Source organism: Eulemur rufifrons, chromosome 2 (genome assembly GCF_041146395.1).
Source record: "Eulemur rufifrons isolate Redbay chromosome 2, OSU_ERuf_1, whole genome shotgun sequence".
NCBI classification, from domain to species: Eukaryota; Metazoa; Chordata; class Mammalia; order Primates; family Lemuridae; genus Eulemur; species Eulemur rufifrons.
In genome coordinates this window covers 79,079,493-79,094,817 of record NC_090984.1, presented here as the reverse complement: position 1 = coordinate 79,094,817, position 15,325 = coordinate 79,079,493, and the positions used below count along the sequence as shown (strand labels likewise).

The window sequence follows — 15,325 nt, the reverse complement described above, 5'->3', positions numbered from 1 at the left end:
AAGGCCAGTGGGATGGGGGAGGAGGAGGAGGTGATGGGTATATTCACACCTAATGGGTGCGGTGCACATTGTCTGGGGGATGGGCATGTTTTAAGCCCATCCCTTTACCCTGACTCAGGCTGGGTAAGGACAATACATATAATCTAAACATTAGTACTCCTGCAAAATGCTGAAATAAGAAATTTTAAAAAAAAATCGCTGGAGAGCTTCTTTCAATAGGGGGAGAGGCCCAATGATGAGACAGCAGAAGATGCTAAGACTGCCAACAAATTAAAAGCTGCATTTAAAAGAAAATACCTTTTTGATATAGGCATTTATGGATATGAATTTTCCTCTCAGGACTGCTTTAGCTGTGTCCCATAGATTTTGATAAGTTGTATCTCCATTGTCATTTAATTCAAAGAAACTTTTGATTTCTGTCTTTATTTCTTCCTTTATAGAATAATTGTTCAGGAGAAAGTTGTTTAGCTTCCATGACTTTGAGTAGGAATGAGGGTTTCTGTTTGGGTTCATTATTACTTTTATTCCGCTGTGATCTGAGAAGATGCATGGTATAATTTCTATTTTTTTAAATTTTTTAAGACATGCTTTATGTCCTAGGATATGGTCAATCTTAGAGAATGTCCCGTGAGCTGATGAGAAGAATGTACATTCTGTGGACTTTGGGTAGAATGTCCTGTAGATGTCAGTCAGGCCCATTTGTTCTAGGATTCTATTTAAGTCCATTATGTCTTTTTTTATTTTCTGTTTGGAGGATCTGTCCTGTACTGTCAGTGGGGTGTTAAAGTCTCCAGCTATTACAGTATTGTTATCTATCATTTGGTTCAGATCAAGTAGGGTTTGCTTTATGAATCTGGGTGCACCTAAGTTGGGTGCATATATATTAAGTATAGTTATGTCTTCTTGTTGAATTGTGCCTTTAACCAGTATATAGTAACCATCTTTGTCTTTTATTGCTTTTATTGGTTTGAAAGCTAAGTTATTGGAAATTAAGACTGCCACACCAGCTTTCTTTTGGCTACTATTTGCTTGAAATATCGATTTCCATCCTTTTATTTTCAGTCTAAATGCATCTTTGCAGGTTAGGTAAGACACATGTACCCGAATGTTTATAGCAGCACAATTCACAATTGCAAAGATGTGGAAACAACCCAAATGCCCACCAATACATGAATGGATTAGTAAACTGTGGTACATGTATACCATGGAATATTACTCAGCTATAAGAAATAACGGAGATATGACATCTCTATGGTTCTCCTGGAGAAAGTTGGAACCCATTATATTAAGTGAAGTATCCCAAGAATGGAAAAACAAGCATCACATGTACTCACCAGAAAATTGGTTTCCCTGATCATCACCTAAATTCACATCTGGGAAGGATACCAATTGGATATCAGACTGAGGTGGGGGGTGGGGGAGGGGATGGGTGTATGCCTACATGATGAGTGCGTTGTGCACCGTCTGGGGAATGGTAACGCTTGAAGGTGCTGACTCGGGGAGGGGGGGTGCGAGGAGGGGATGGGTATATACCTACATGATGAGTGCAATGCTCACTGTCTGGGGAACAGACACGCCTGGAGCTTTGACTTGGGGGGACAGGCGGTACATGGGCAACGTATGTAACCTGAAATTCTGTATCCCCCATAATAAGATGAAATAAAAAAAAACAATAAATGAAATTTTGTGTACTATGCAGATATGAGTCATCCTTATATTAAAAATATATTGACTATTTTAAATTCAAAAAAAAAAAAAGAAAATACGAAGAGTCCTACTTAAATTATGGGTTCATTGCAACAGGTGATTCAAATTCTCCAAGCCTGCTTTATATAAAATGTGATGACTCTCTATCCAAGGAAGCCATGAAACTGCTTTGCCACATGGAAACCAAGCACTTTGCATTAAAAGACAAACCTTTGGAGTTTTCCAAAACAAAAAAACAGAAACAATTCTGAAGAACAGAAGCAATTATTGAAGGCCACCACTTCATCAAATGTGTCTGCACTGAGACCATCATTCTTAGTAGCTAACCACATTGCTAAAGCTAAGAAGCCTTTTACTATTGGTGAAGAGTTGATCCTGCCTGCTGAAGGACATTTGTTGTGAACTTTTAAGAAAGGCTACAGTTCAGATGGTGACACATATTTGTCTTTTGGTTAGCACCATAGCTAGGCAAATTGATGAAATAGCAGAGGATGTTGAGGCTCAATTGTTAGAGAGGATTAATGAATCACCGTGGTATGCAATCCAGGTTGAAGAGTCAACTGATGTTGACAAGGCAACAATTCTTGTTTTTGTGCAATATATTTTTCAGAAGGATGTGAATGAAGATATGTTATGTGTACTTTTGTTGCCAACCAACAACATAGCTGCAGAACCATACAAGTCTTTGAATGATTACGTGTCAGGTAAACTGAATTGGTCATTTGTGTAGGTATATGCATGGACAGAGTGGCTGCCATGACTGCACAGCTTTTTGGTGTCATTGCACATGTCACGGAGGTCACTTTTGAATGTGAATCTATGTCATTCATATAGAAATGTTGGCTAGCCAAAAAATGTCACCTGAACTAAACAATGTTTTGCAGGATGTAATTAAAATTATCAACACATTAACATACATGCCCTTAACTCGTCTGCTCACACAGCTCTGTGAGGAGATGGACACAGCACATGAATCTTCTCTTATGCACAGAGGTGAGATGGCTTTCTAAAGAAAATTTTTGAGTTACAAGCTGCTCCAGAGATTTCTTTCAGAAAGCAGTCACCACTGACAGAACATTTCAGTGACACAGAATGGGTGCTTGTGTGACTTATTCAACCTGCTTAACAAACTCAATCTGCCACTTCAGGGGAGAATGGCAACTGTGTTCAAGTTGGCAGATGAAGCAGCTGCATTCAAAGCCAAACTGGAATTATGGGGGCAATGAGGGAACACTGGGATTTTTAACATGTTTCGAACATTAGCAGAGATTTTGAAAGAGACTGAACCAGGGGCTTCTTTCTCCTAGCTGATGCATGATCACCTATCTCAGCTTTCAAAAGTTTCAGCATTACTTCTAAACTGCAAAAGCCCCCCGTATTGGGAAGGAATGGATCCATGACCCATTTGTGAATAAACTGGGTGAATCGACTTTCTCTGTGCTGGAAGAGGATCAACTTCTTTAGATCACAAATGATAGTGTTCTTAAAAGTATATTGAGACAACTTCAAATATCCATACATTCTGTATTAAAATCAAGGCAGAATATTCTGAGATTGCCACAAAAGCACTGAAAAGCCTGCTTGCATTTCCAACATCCTGTCTTTATGAAGCAGGATTTTCTGCAGTGATAGCAACAAAAACAAGATTACAAAGTAGACTGGACATAAGCAACACATTTTGGGCATCACTGTCTCCCATCACCCCCAGATGGGACCATCTAATTGTAGGAAAACAAGCTCAGGGCTCCCACTGATTCTGCATTATGGTGAGTTGTATAATTATTCCATTACATATTATAGTGTAATAATAATAGAAATAAAGTGCACAATAATGTAATGCACTTGAATCATCCCAAAACCATCCTGCCCACCACCCCAGTCCATGGAAAAATTGTCTTTCACGAAACTGGTTCTTGGTGCCAAAAAGATTGGGGACTGCTGCTTTAAATGCATATAATTTTTATCCGTCAGTTATACCTCAATAGCGACTTGAAGTACGGATCATTATGCTTGCTTGCTTACTTAAGCTATACCAAGCACAATCATGAGTTTTTCAGCTGAATGTAGGATTTAGAGTACTACACTTAAAAATATATAAAAAGAATAATTAAGATTGAAAAATTTTAAAGGTCAATAAAAGGATCTAGCTGAGAGAGAGAATGAACATAAGAATAAGAAATCATACTTGTGTCTAAATTCCTATTATTGGAGAAAGGAGAGTGGGCTTAGAGGAATAGATTTGAAATTCAGTTAGGGTATGTTGAGTTTTAGGGTGTCTATGAAGCATCAAAATGGACATGTTGAGGTAAAAAATTAGTAAATGCATCTGAAACTTAAGGGAGAATTCTAGAATATGGATCCAGACTTGGGGAGGGCAGGAAAATAGGGCTTGTAGCAGAAATTCATCTGCAAGGATAATATCACCTAAGGAAATTGTATCAAGTGAGGTTAAATGTGGAACAAATATTATAGAATACCAGAGATTATTACTAGTTAAGTGTTGAGAGGAGAAATAAAATCAAAGAAATATGAGCAATATGTGTCACAGAAGTAGGAGGGGTAAGATGTATCACCTCATCAAAAATTTAGTCAACTAGTTCTAGTATAACATTTTCTTTCAACTATTGTTTCTAACTAAGCTCATTTTTCCAGGAATTTTATGTAGTTAATATAATAAAATGTATTTTAAATATAAATTCTAGAAATACACAGACTTCTGTGTGTATTTGTGTGGGGTGCATTTATATTTGTATATAAAAATGCAATGTCTTTCTTTAACACAAATTAAAAGATAGGCAGTTATTATTTATACCACTGATGAAAATGCTAAAGGCATTTAAGACTGAATTTTGACAGGGAATGAAAAGAGTTATGCCACAATGTCCATGTGCACTGGAGCAGAGATTCATTTGACACATTGGTCTCAAACTCCTGGCCTCAAAAGATCCTCTGACCTCAGCCTCCCGAGTAGCTGGGACTGCAGGTACAGGCCACTCTGACTGGCTTCATTTGACACATCTGGAAAACTGTGTGCCTATGTCTGGGCACATTTCTCACAAATGAACAGCAGTGTCTCTGTACGAAGTCACTAAGTATTTCAATCCTTCTCAGTCGCGTGTGAAAGTATTGCAGTTTCCACAACTTAACTAATGTTATCCAAGTAAAGTGGAAGAAACACATATGCCATATAGATGTTATCCATATAAAATTAACATTTTGAAAATTTCTATCCTAAATAGTATAAAATTATTGGGACATTGTTCTGCCATCACAATAAGGAAGTTAGTTACGAGAGGAACTATGTTGAAAAGATGCATTAATGCCTTTAGAAGGCAAAGAAATTCCAGGGAACGTAATTTGACTTGGGCAGGAGAAATTCTTATTGTTGTCATTTGTTTATTCTTTTTACCCTTTGAACAAGTTCAATCTAATGTTTTTACATGGCCTTTCCTGGCTCAATATTTTGTAAGATAATTCTGGCCACTTGCCTGATTTGGATCTGTCTATAATTTAGTAGATTTATCTGGAGACCTAGCCCTTGTGCTCCTGAACATAAAATAACAGTAACAATAATAATATAGAAACACTCATGAATACTTTTTTCATTCAGTTTTAGATCTGTAACCTATCACTGCTCTATACACAAAGGATATTTATGTATGTAAATTGAATTATATATCATTAGATTTACTTCATTAACTTTGTTCTAACAACAGGTTTTCATTTACTGGCTCTTGTTCAGGGTTCTTTTCTTTCATAATTTTTCATATTGATGTCTACATAAATTGCAGTGTTTGTTGAATAAAACTTCATTATTAAGTACACTGTTCTGATCTTTGCATAATAATTTGCATAACTACCTCCAGAAATAGATTTTTCCCCCAGGAAGATAGTTAGCAAAGAAAATGTTATGCATTTTTATTGTAGTCTGTTAGTTTTTATCTCCAGGCATAATTAATATTATATAGTATTATTTTAACGTGCAGTGCTTTTTAAAATTTAGGGTATTTTTGTTAAAAAATAAGACAATCTGCCATATTCTGATAATAGTATGATTTAATACAATATAATGCCATGTTTCAATCGTTCATTTTGGTTACCATTGGCTTTTTCTAATGAACTTTTCTACATTTTCAGGGTGAAACAAAGATCTTAAAACTAAAGAATCTTCGACCTCAGGACTATGCCAATTATAGCTGCATCGCTTCAGTGAGGAATGTATGTAATATTCCTGATAAGATGGTGTCATTTAGACTTTCCAATAAAACAGGTATGGAACTATCTCTGTATGTTTATGTCTATTATCCACAACAAATGTTTAAAAACTCTTTAACCTTCTTATAGACCAAATGATTTCTACAATGTAAGTAGGAACAAGCACCTTTTTTTCCAGAAAATTCTGGGATATCTGAAAAACTTGGTAAATGGACACAGTAAAATTTAATTGCAGTATATGCCATGTAATATGTTTGTGTATATAGCATACAAAATTACAGTTCCTTAAAATATTGTATTCATAAATGTGACAAACAGAAAAGTATTTTTGTAGAAAATGTCAAAACATTAGAAAGACTGCAACTTAAGTTAGCGTGTGTTCACTAATGTAGACCTCAGAATAGCTATAAACAGATTAAGAAGAATTTACTAAAGGAAAGAGCAAAGAGAGATCATGTGAATGAGCCATGTTTTGTAGGATTGTGTATGAAAAATCACCTTATATAAATATTTGACCTTCTTTTAAGAAACTCCAATTTTCTGTGGCATTTAATTTAAATTTTTACTTTTAAATATTTATTTTAAACTAAAGAATTTTAGAGATCCTTTCCCCATTAACCAAAACCTCTAAAAGTATGGACTTTGTTATGTCTGGGTCTAGATCCTTCTTCTGCCACTTAGTAGTTCTTGGATCTTGTTCAGTGAATCACTTTACTCTTCTTTGTCTCATTTCCTCATAAAGTCATAAAGTTGTAGTGTAGGAAGGAATTAACAAGTTGATATATATTAATATATAGCATGTGGAACACACTTTATAAATCCTTCCAACAAAGAGCTGGTCGGCAACTCCAGCCAACTCATTTGATAAAAACAGATTAAACCTAGGACTTTACTGGATGATAAAAAATGTATGCTCATACATTGATTCATGAACATATGTTCACTGAGTTGCTAACATTTTAAAATGCTCATTCTTTTATTCATTCATTCATCTCTTCATCAGAAACTTATTAGTTCCCTATTATAGGTCAGCAATGATAGGCATAGGGATATTGGCTAAGATTTAAATTGCCTGAAAGTGGAAAATATTCTATTGAGCATCAGATAAAAGTCATTAGGGGACAGTACAAGAACAATGTGAAAGAGAAAAGTATACCTTATCAATAAGGATGGGAAAGACTTGACAGAAATTGTACTGCAGGAAAAAATAGAAATATAAAATCTAGTGGACTTGAGACTTATAAAAGTTAATAATCTCTTTTCTCTTATAAAAGAGGAAATAGAATAGTGAGAAACAAAAAAATAAGAGATTAACACATAAGAACTGGTTGTAATTATGTTGTTCTTCTTGGCATGAAGTGTATTGTGAATTATTATAACTAATTTTGTTTTTCTTAGTTTTATTAACATAGTTTTGAAATACATATGATCCAGGGAGAAAAATTAAAAATAAAATGAAAGTCATTCTATAGTATTGCAGAGGAATAAGGAAGAAAAAAACAGTGGATATATTATTATTTATATTATAACCTTGCACTTGAGCAGCACTGTATTAATTTTTAAAGTCTTTAGTGTTTATTATCTCAGTTTATAACTACTGAGGTATAAACAGGTAGATTTTTAAAATCATGTCTCTTCCTATCATCTGTGACATAACAAACTATCCCATAGCAATGAAAGTATCCTCATTGGGTTGTTTTGAGAATGAACTAAATCCACATATACAAAAAATCATTAGAGTCTAAAAAATGAAATAAAATAATATTTAATATTTGTATGTTGCAGATATGTATTTTTTTATTTTCCAAGTTCCCACAGCTTATAAGGGTATGGACAAGATTGATCCCAATGTTTGAAGAGTTATTCTAAATAGGAGACTGACCAGCTCTTAGGTTTTATAGAGCTGGAGAAAATGAACTTAAATCTCAGCCAGAGTGTTTTTTAGGAATAAATAAGAACTTATCTTAAAGCTGAAAGGGGAAGATTACTGTGAAAGGATGCCTAAAGTCTTTTAAAGAAACAGATTCTTTAATTCTGAGTTTAATAATCATCAGCTCAGAAAACAGAATGTTGAGTACTTTTCCTGTGGAGGGCACAGAAGCAATGTAAATAGAGATGTTTTGTTTAACCTTTCAGCTTTCTGTTCCATTCTTTATTTTTCAGCCATAGATTAAGATTAAGCAAACATAAAACCTATTATTCTCCTTTATAAATAATCTTACAAAAATTTTAGATTGATATTTGCTACAAAATGATTATTAGAGCATGGTAAAAACCTGAGTTTAAAAATACAAGCTAGTATTTGTTTGACTCTTCAGTAACTACAATCAGGCATGTCACATGCCTGATATTTTACATATTCAAACTGGACTTGCTTTGGCACTTTTCCCATTTGGTTGTGCTCACAGTTGGAAGGGTGTGTGTATTTCATATGGATGAGATCATTGAGGTAGCTCTCAAAGTACACAGGGAATAAATTAAGATTAGGGCATCCTCATGCAAACAGGTCTGTAACCTGACAAATACAGTGAGTGGAACTTGGCTCACCATTGCCATAATCCATGTGAAAGTCAGCTGTTCCTTATGACCATCACTGTTTTGAATCTCTGAGTGACCTAGGTTAAATTATCATATTTTAATTCTTTGTTTGCTAAATGTCAAGGAAAATGTATACCTTATTGAGGGGGAGAAAACTGTAAATATTATAGTATATTTGGTTCATCTTCTCTGTAAACCAATATATTTAAGGAAGTCTTAACTTTGGAAATTATTTCTGTAATGGAGGTCAAATAATTGGCCAATAAATGTAATTTTGGTATATTCATAATTTTATTGCAACATATCTGTGATCACATAAACATTTTAATTGCAATCTGTCTGTGGACCTGCTTTGCAGAATGCCCAAATGACATAATGTGTTAAGGTGGAAACAATGTTTGCTATGGGTAAGAATTTCTAAAATGTCCTTGCAGTAGAACTATTGCATCATAGAGTAAAGTTTTCTGAGTCCATTCTGTACCTGCTGAATTAAACTTTCTAAGATATAGACCAACAAAGTATGCATTTTAAACTAGTTTTAATAACCGCTGTGGATGACAATAAAATGTAGTGCTCGTTATACTGTTCACCATGAACCCATCCCATTTTGTGAATAGGAACTTCTGTTAATAGAAATCAATTTTCTAGAACTACTTAGAAAAACAATGTCTAGATGTCATTTTAAAAATCAGTGTCATCTATGGATTTACCAGTGACGAGTTTTCTTAACTTTCCTGTCATGAATTGGCATTACTGTAGAGCCCATAATTGTAGATTAGCCATAGAAAGTATTCATTAATTTGTTGGCACCCGTTTCTTGCTTGGCATGCTATAAAAATGTCTCCTGCCACAGAAGTGTCATTATGTATCATACCTAATCTAGCTGTCTTAAACCTTATCATGACAGTTCATAGAATTTTATAAAAGATAAAGTGCCATGTTTATTTATTTCTTGTCGTGCACACTGACCACTTGACATAGTGCTGTAGCAGGGTCCAGAAGTGGTTTTGGTTGTTTCCTTACTCCTATTTGGAAGAAAAAGACCATTAGTTCTTGATTGGTAAATTCTTAATGTAGCTCTATTTCTCATAGTTTATTGAAACCTTATCTTTAACCTGTTAAGATTTCTAAATTTATAATTTTAATAAATATAGGTAAATTTTAAAATTATCATAATTATGGTAACTAACTATAAATTATTTTAAATTTATCAACTTATGTTTATTTTCAACATGAGGGCACATAGTAATTATGATAAAACAGATTTCATTTATTTTAATGTATTTCAAGCACTTATGTGTTTATGTCTCATAATTTCAGAGGCAAATAAGAATTGATTAAATTACCTACATTAGGATGAAAAACATATTTTGTACCTACTTGAGAGGCTATGGTGAAGTCTATAATGAAACAGGACAAGTGGGGCTCATTTTACTTTATTATATGGATCCCTTGATTTAGTCTGCTCAACCTTAGCATTTATAAAAATTATCTAATTAAGATGTCTTCCTTAAATGTGCATTAAATCTAGGAGCCAAGTAACTGCATCTATTACTAGTTATAGAAATGGAGAAACCTGTATTTCTTCATTTTCTTCCTCCTCTTCTTCCCTCTCTCCCTTTTTCACCAATTTCATCTTCTTTCTCTTCTGTTTTCTTTTGTTTCCAATCTGTCTCAGTAAATTATCATGGAAGAATTAGAAGTTAAAGAATAGTTGCCTGTGTTCTGCAACTACTCTTTGTTCTTTTTATTTTATATAACTCATAGGGAAGTTATAATATAAATGCCCAGCCATTGCTATAAACTTTATATAAAACTTTGTGGATATCATGATCTATTCATGACAATTCTCTGCTATGTTTATAGGAATTTAACTAACTCATCTAACTGTTATGAGAAATATTAATAATATTTCAGTTATAGAAATTTTGATAGTTGTGACTATGAAAGAAAATACAAAAATAATTCCTCTTGTGATATGGTGTTCCCATTGTCATAAATAGCCAGTTTAAGTACAAAAGGAAGTGGCAGTAAGAATTTTGCTGTCACCTGCACCTGAGTACTAACCATAAACTAATCGCCATTAGGTGATCTCCACATTATCTAGGTAATCATTTATTAGAATGTAGTATATTATTTTGCCTATAATCACAGTTTTGAAGAAAGGCTATCTAGGTTTGTGAGAACTGGTGCAAATATGGGGATGTCCTAATATTAATCTGCTTGGGCTGTTATAATAGAATACCACAGACTGGGTGGCTTAAATAACAGAAATTTAAATTCTAATAGTTCTAGAGGCTACAAGCCTAAGAGCAAGGTGCCATAAGAGTTGATTTCTGGTGAGAGCTCTCTTGCTGGTTTGAAGATGGCTGCTTTCTTTCTGTTTTCCTCACATGGCCTTTCCACTGTACGTGGAGGGAAAGAGAGAGAGCTTTAGTGTCCCTTCCTCTTCATGTAAGGACACCAGCCTTACTGGATTAGGTTTCTATCCTTATGACCTCATTTAACCTTCTTTTTTTTTTTTTTTTTTTTTGAGACAGAGTCTCACTCTGTTGCCCAGAGTGAGTGCCGTGGCGTCAGCCTAGCTCACAGCAACCTCAAACTCCTGAGCTCAAGCTATCCTCCTGTCTCAGCCTCCCGAGTAGCTGGGACTACAGGCATGCACCACCATGCCCGGCTAATTTTTTCTATATATATTTTTAGCTGTCCATATAATTTCTTTCTATTTTTAGTAGAGATGGGGTCTCGCTCTTGCTCAGGCTGGTTTCGAACTCCTGAGCTCAAACGATCCGCCCACCTCGGCCTCCCAGAGTGCTAGGATTACAGGCGTGAGCCACCGCGCCCGGCCCTCATTTAACCTTAATTACCTCTTTCAAGGTCCTATCTCCAAAAACAGTCACATTGAAGATTAGGGCTTCAACATAAAAATTTGGAGGAGGGAATAAAATTCAGTCCATAACACTTTGCATTTAGGATTGCTTTTCCTTTAAAATTTCAGATATAAGTTTACAATATATGTTAAATCAATGCAAAAAATGAGTCAGACTTTAAAAAAAAACACCCTATTTTTCACCACGAACTCAATTTTAAAAGGGGAGTCTATTTAGAGTATTTATGGCCCTATATTTTTAGCTTTGGGAAAATAGGAAGAAAGCAACTCTAAAAGCAGAAGGTAAAACGAAACTTTAGTGAGGAACAAATATCCCTTTTGTAGTAGCATCAGCAAAAATTTTTAAAAGCATGACCAAATTATTAAAATTGGTACACAAATAATTATTGGTGAAACTGTGCCTTGTCAGTTTTTGTTTTCTTCCAATTTTCTTTTTTTAAGATGGCAAAGTTAGTATGCGAAACAGGATAAAACATTTGACTTTTCACCTTTTTATGTGCTAAAATATTGGAAATATGAATACCTTAATAGTTTTTTACCACAGACAATTCAGGTTATCTGATTAATAATAATTACTACTACAGATATCAAGGGAACACAACAAAAGTTACTAGAATATTATTGATATACTGTTATTAGAGAATAAGATGTTTCCTATAACTCCTTTGCGTACATTTTAAAATTCAAAAATCTAATGTTTACATTTTGGTTCTGTGCTCTTGGTGATGTGACTTAGCTTCTCTAAACTTATTTTTTGCCTCCTTAAAAATGAATTTAACAAAAAAAGACCCATATTCTTTCATTTTGTAGGCAATAAATGCTATTAAATATAAAACTTAGAAAAGTATCTGGCATGTAGAAAACATTCAGTAAATAGTTATCATTGGGGTGTTAACCTAGGTAACAGAAAGAAGGGATAAAATTGGCATCATCAGCAATCATGATGAGATGATGACAAGAATCTCGGACTTTTTGCTACGATACAGTGTACAGCTTCAACCATTGATGACTAATCTTGAAATATGTTCATAATTATTTTATGGATTGCTTTTGTCAGTAGGTACATTAGATATTAGCATTTCCCAGAAAATCTCTAGAAATGAATGCATATTCTGGATATATTTGATTTTAAACTATTAGCAGAAATGTTTAACATAAATATAAAATATTCCTTTTGTGAAATTGATAATGGTTTGTCAGGAAACAGAAGAAACTTGCAAGTTTGTTAATATTCAACAGATTCTTCTTTTGAGTTCCCTGTCATTTCCTAAGGTAATAAAACTTACATATGACACATTCTCACTAATGTAACTTTAAAAATGTGAAAATATAAAGATGATTAGGCAACGAATCTGCAGACAAAAACAATGGTCATTATGGAGTTTCAACTTTGGTCTTCCTAAAACAGTTTCCAGAGCAGTAAGACAACCCAGATTTTTCAAAATTCTGTTACCATAGTAATAGGAAGTTTGCATGTTGCTGAGATCTACATATACCTGTGCATTTTGTTGTTTTAACAATGAATTTTTCAGGTTCCTTGTATTCAAGTTTATTTTGAGACTATGAGTTCTTATATAAATATCCCCCATATACTAGTAACTCTTTCAGAAGATATCATAACCCAGATACAATGGATAGCTAAAACCACAAAAAGGTCAGAAAACATTGCTAGTCAACTGAAAGGCAACAGTACTATACTTATCGAAAAGGATACAAATTACTGAAATGCTATCTCACAACTTACAACACTTTGAACCACATCAAAAAGTCTTTTAGCAAACACCTAGAAGATTCATTGATTAGATTTATCCAACTTTAAGTATTTATTATTCTTAATATGCTATTAGATTATAATAATTGTAAAGTTTAAAAGTTATTCATAAGAAAATCTTACAAAAGTTCAAATTGTGTGTTTTAAAATCATTTCAGTAGATTGGAGATATGATAAATAAAATAATAGGATTTTTATACTCCTAAGAACAATTAATTTTAATTTGTAAATTGCTTCTAGGTTATAGATTTATAGACTGTAGCTTGGTTCTTTTCAAGGTTTTACTGTTTTAATCAAACTACTGAGAATTGTGTTATAGGTAATAATTCAGTGGCTAAGGTGTATTTTACAATTTCCTCATGGTTTTTGAGCTTGCCACACATAACTTACATAATTTGTCTTTTATAATATCTCCATGATCATTCACTGACAAGTTGATTTTATAGATTACTGGCTGTGATGATGAAGATATAATAATTTCCTTAAGTGCATGTAGCTAGTCATGTTACTTATTCACCCAAAATCCTAGGATAGATTATATTAAAGTGTCATCTTTAGGCTGAGCAACCATCCCAATTTGCCTTGGAGTCAGTGAAAGTCCCACATCCTGGAAAACCCCATACTCCTAGGCAAACCAGAACAATTGGTCCCCCAGTGATCTAATTGACCATCCAGCTTACTTCCACATAGGATACTACTAGTCTTAATGTCAATTGTTAGCATTGGTGCATATAGAGCCTTAAGCAACTCTACATAAAGAAGCATTAATGGAAAAGACCTGGATGTAGATTTTGGCTCTTCCTACTGTACGGCGATATGATCAATTCCTTCAATTCTTTGAACTTTGAACTGTTCTGCTAAATCGTGTTGATAACATGCTCTAGAGTAGGTTACATATTCACGGGAAGAGAACACACTGTAAAATTTCATTTTTATTTAGCAAAATAATGACAGTAACAGCAACAAAATAACTTACAGGGAATGAGGTTGCTACAAAGAAGTAGATGCAGCCTATAAGCACACAGCTATCGTTGTGCCCCATGGTTCATACAAGCAAAGTCCAGGCTTACAAAATCTGAGAAGATTAATACTTGGTGCTATGGTCCTTTTATACATGGGGCTTACACTAATATTTAAGAAAAAATTTAGCCAAATATCTGTGCTCTCAGTATTTCTTATAGAAAAAGTCACTGGCAGGGAAGAGTCACTGTTCTCTATCCAAGAGAAGATGTGTACCTGGCCATTCTTTTCCTTCAAGCCCTAAGGCAGTTAGCTTATCAGTTTTCGCAAAGAATCTTACTTCATTACAGATACTGGGATGATGAAATGAGATTATATGTTTAATGAGCCTGGCAATAGTAGGCTCTTAGTTATGGTGGTGGTTGTGGTTAGTATATTAAAAATATCTTTTGTGAAGCAAGCAATGAGGCTTTCTAAAATTTCATCTAGTCTTTTGATTTTATTTTTTTCCTTTTTTACGTAGTGGAAATTATCAATGATAGAATCTACTAATCTATATTTTTTAGCAGAAATCTTAAATTACAGCTAAATTCTAATTTTTTGTCAATAGTTGGAGAAATAAATAAATATCAAATATTGTATAAATATGAATTATTAAGTATAAATTATATTAATAGTATGTATATTAATGTTTATCACATTAGTTCTGATGTATTTTTTAAAAAAACTTTGTAATATCGTATATTTACTTACATAATGAAAAATCTAAACATGTTCTTATTGTATCTTAAAATCAAGCATACTAATCAGTATCAGGTATATATAATTTAAAAATGTTCTATTAGAAAAATAGAAGTTTATTATTATCTCACCAAAGAACACGTAAACAATACATTTTTCAATTTAAAGAACAGGCAAAATGCAAACAGCTTTCCTTTGACTCAGCCATAAATGAATATTTTTTTTCCCTGCAATGTTCTGATATGATGAAATACACAGTTTGATTACATCTTCATTCTAAAATATTTGTGTTTTCAAAGCATCTTCTAACCTTAACTACACTCATGGAAGTATAGCTACACCATACCCCATAGCGTACACAGCGTGGTATAGCTAAATGTAGCCTTGTGGTCACTGTCAATATCACAGAAGCATGTGTGCCACGATTAGGCATAGTTTAAGATCCATATTGGTTTGTTGGAGCTTTTAATTAAGTTTTAGAAAAAGAGGAGTCTGTAGTAGCC

General features: G+C 33.7%; 1 protein-coding gene across 2 annotated transcripts in view; it reads left to right on the top strand.

Moving 5' to 3' along the window:
- Positions 1 to 15,325, top strand: part of MDGA2 (MAM domain containing glycosylphosphatidylinositol anchor 2) — a 767,088-nt gene that overhangs the window by 497,503 nt on the left and 254,260 nt on the right. For both annotated transcript variants that reach the window (XM_069464601.1, XM_069464600.1), the window contains one exon: positions 5,845 to 5,977. In XM_069464601.1, coding sequence (XP_069320702.1) covers positions 5,947 to 5,977 — 31 coding nt within the window. In that variant the 5' untranslated portion in view covers positions 5,845 to 5,946. The remainder of the gene's footprint in view (positions 1 to 5,844; positions 5,978 to 15,325) is intronic.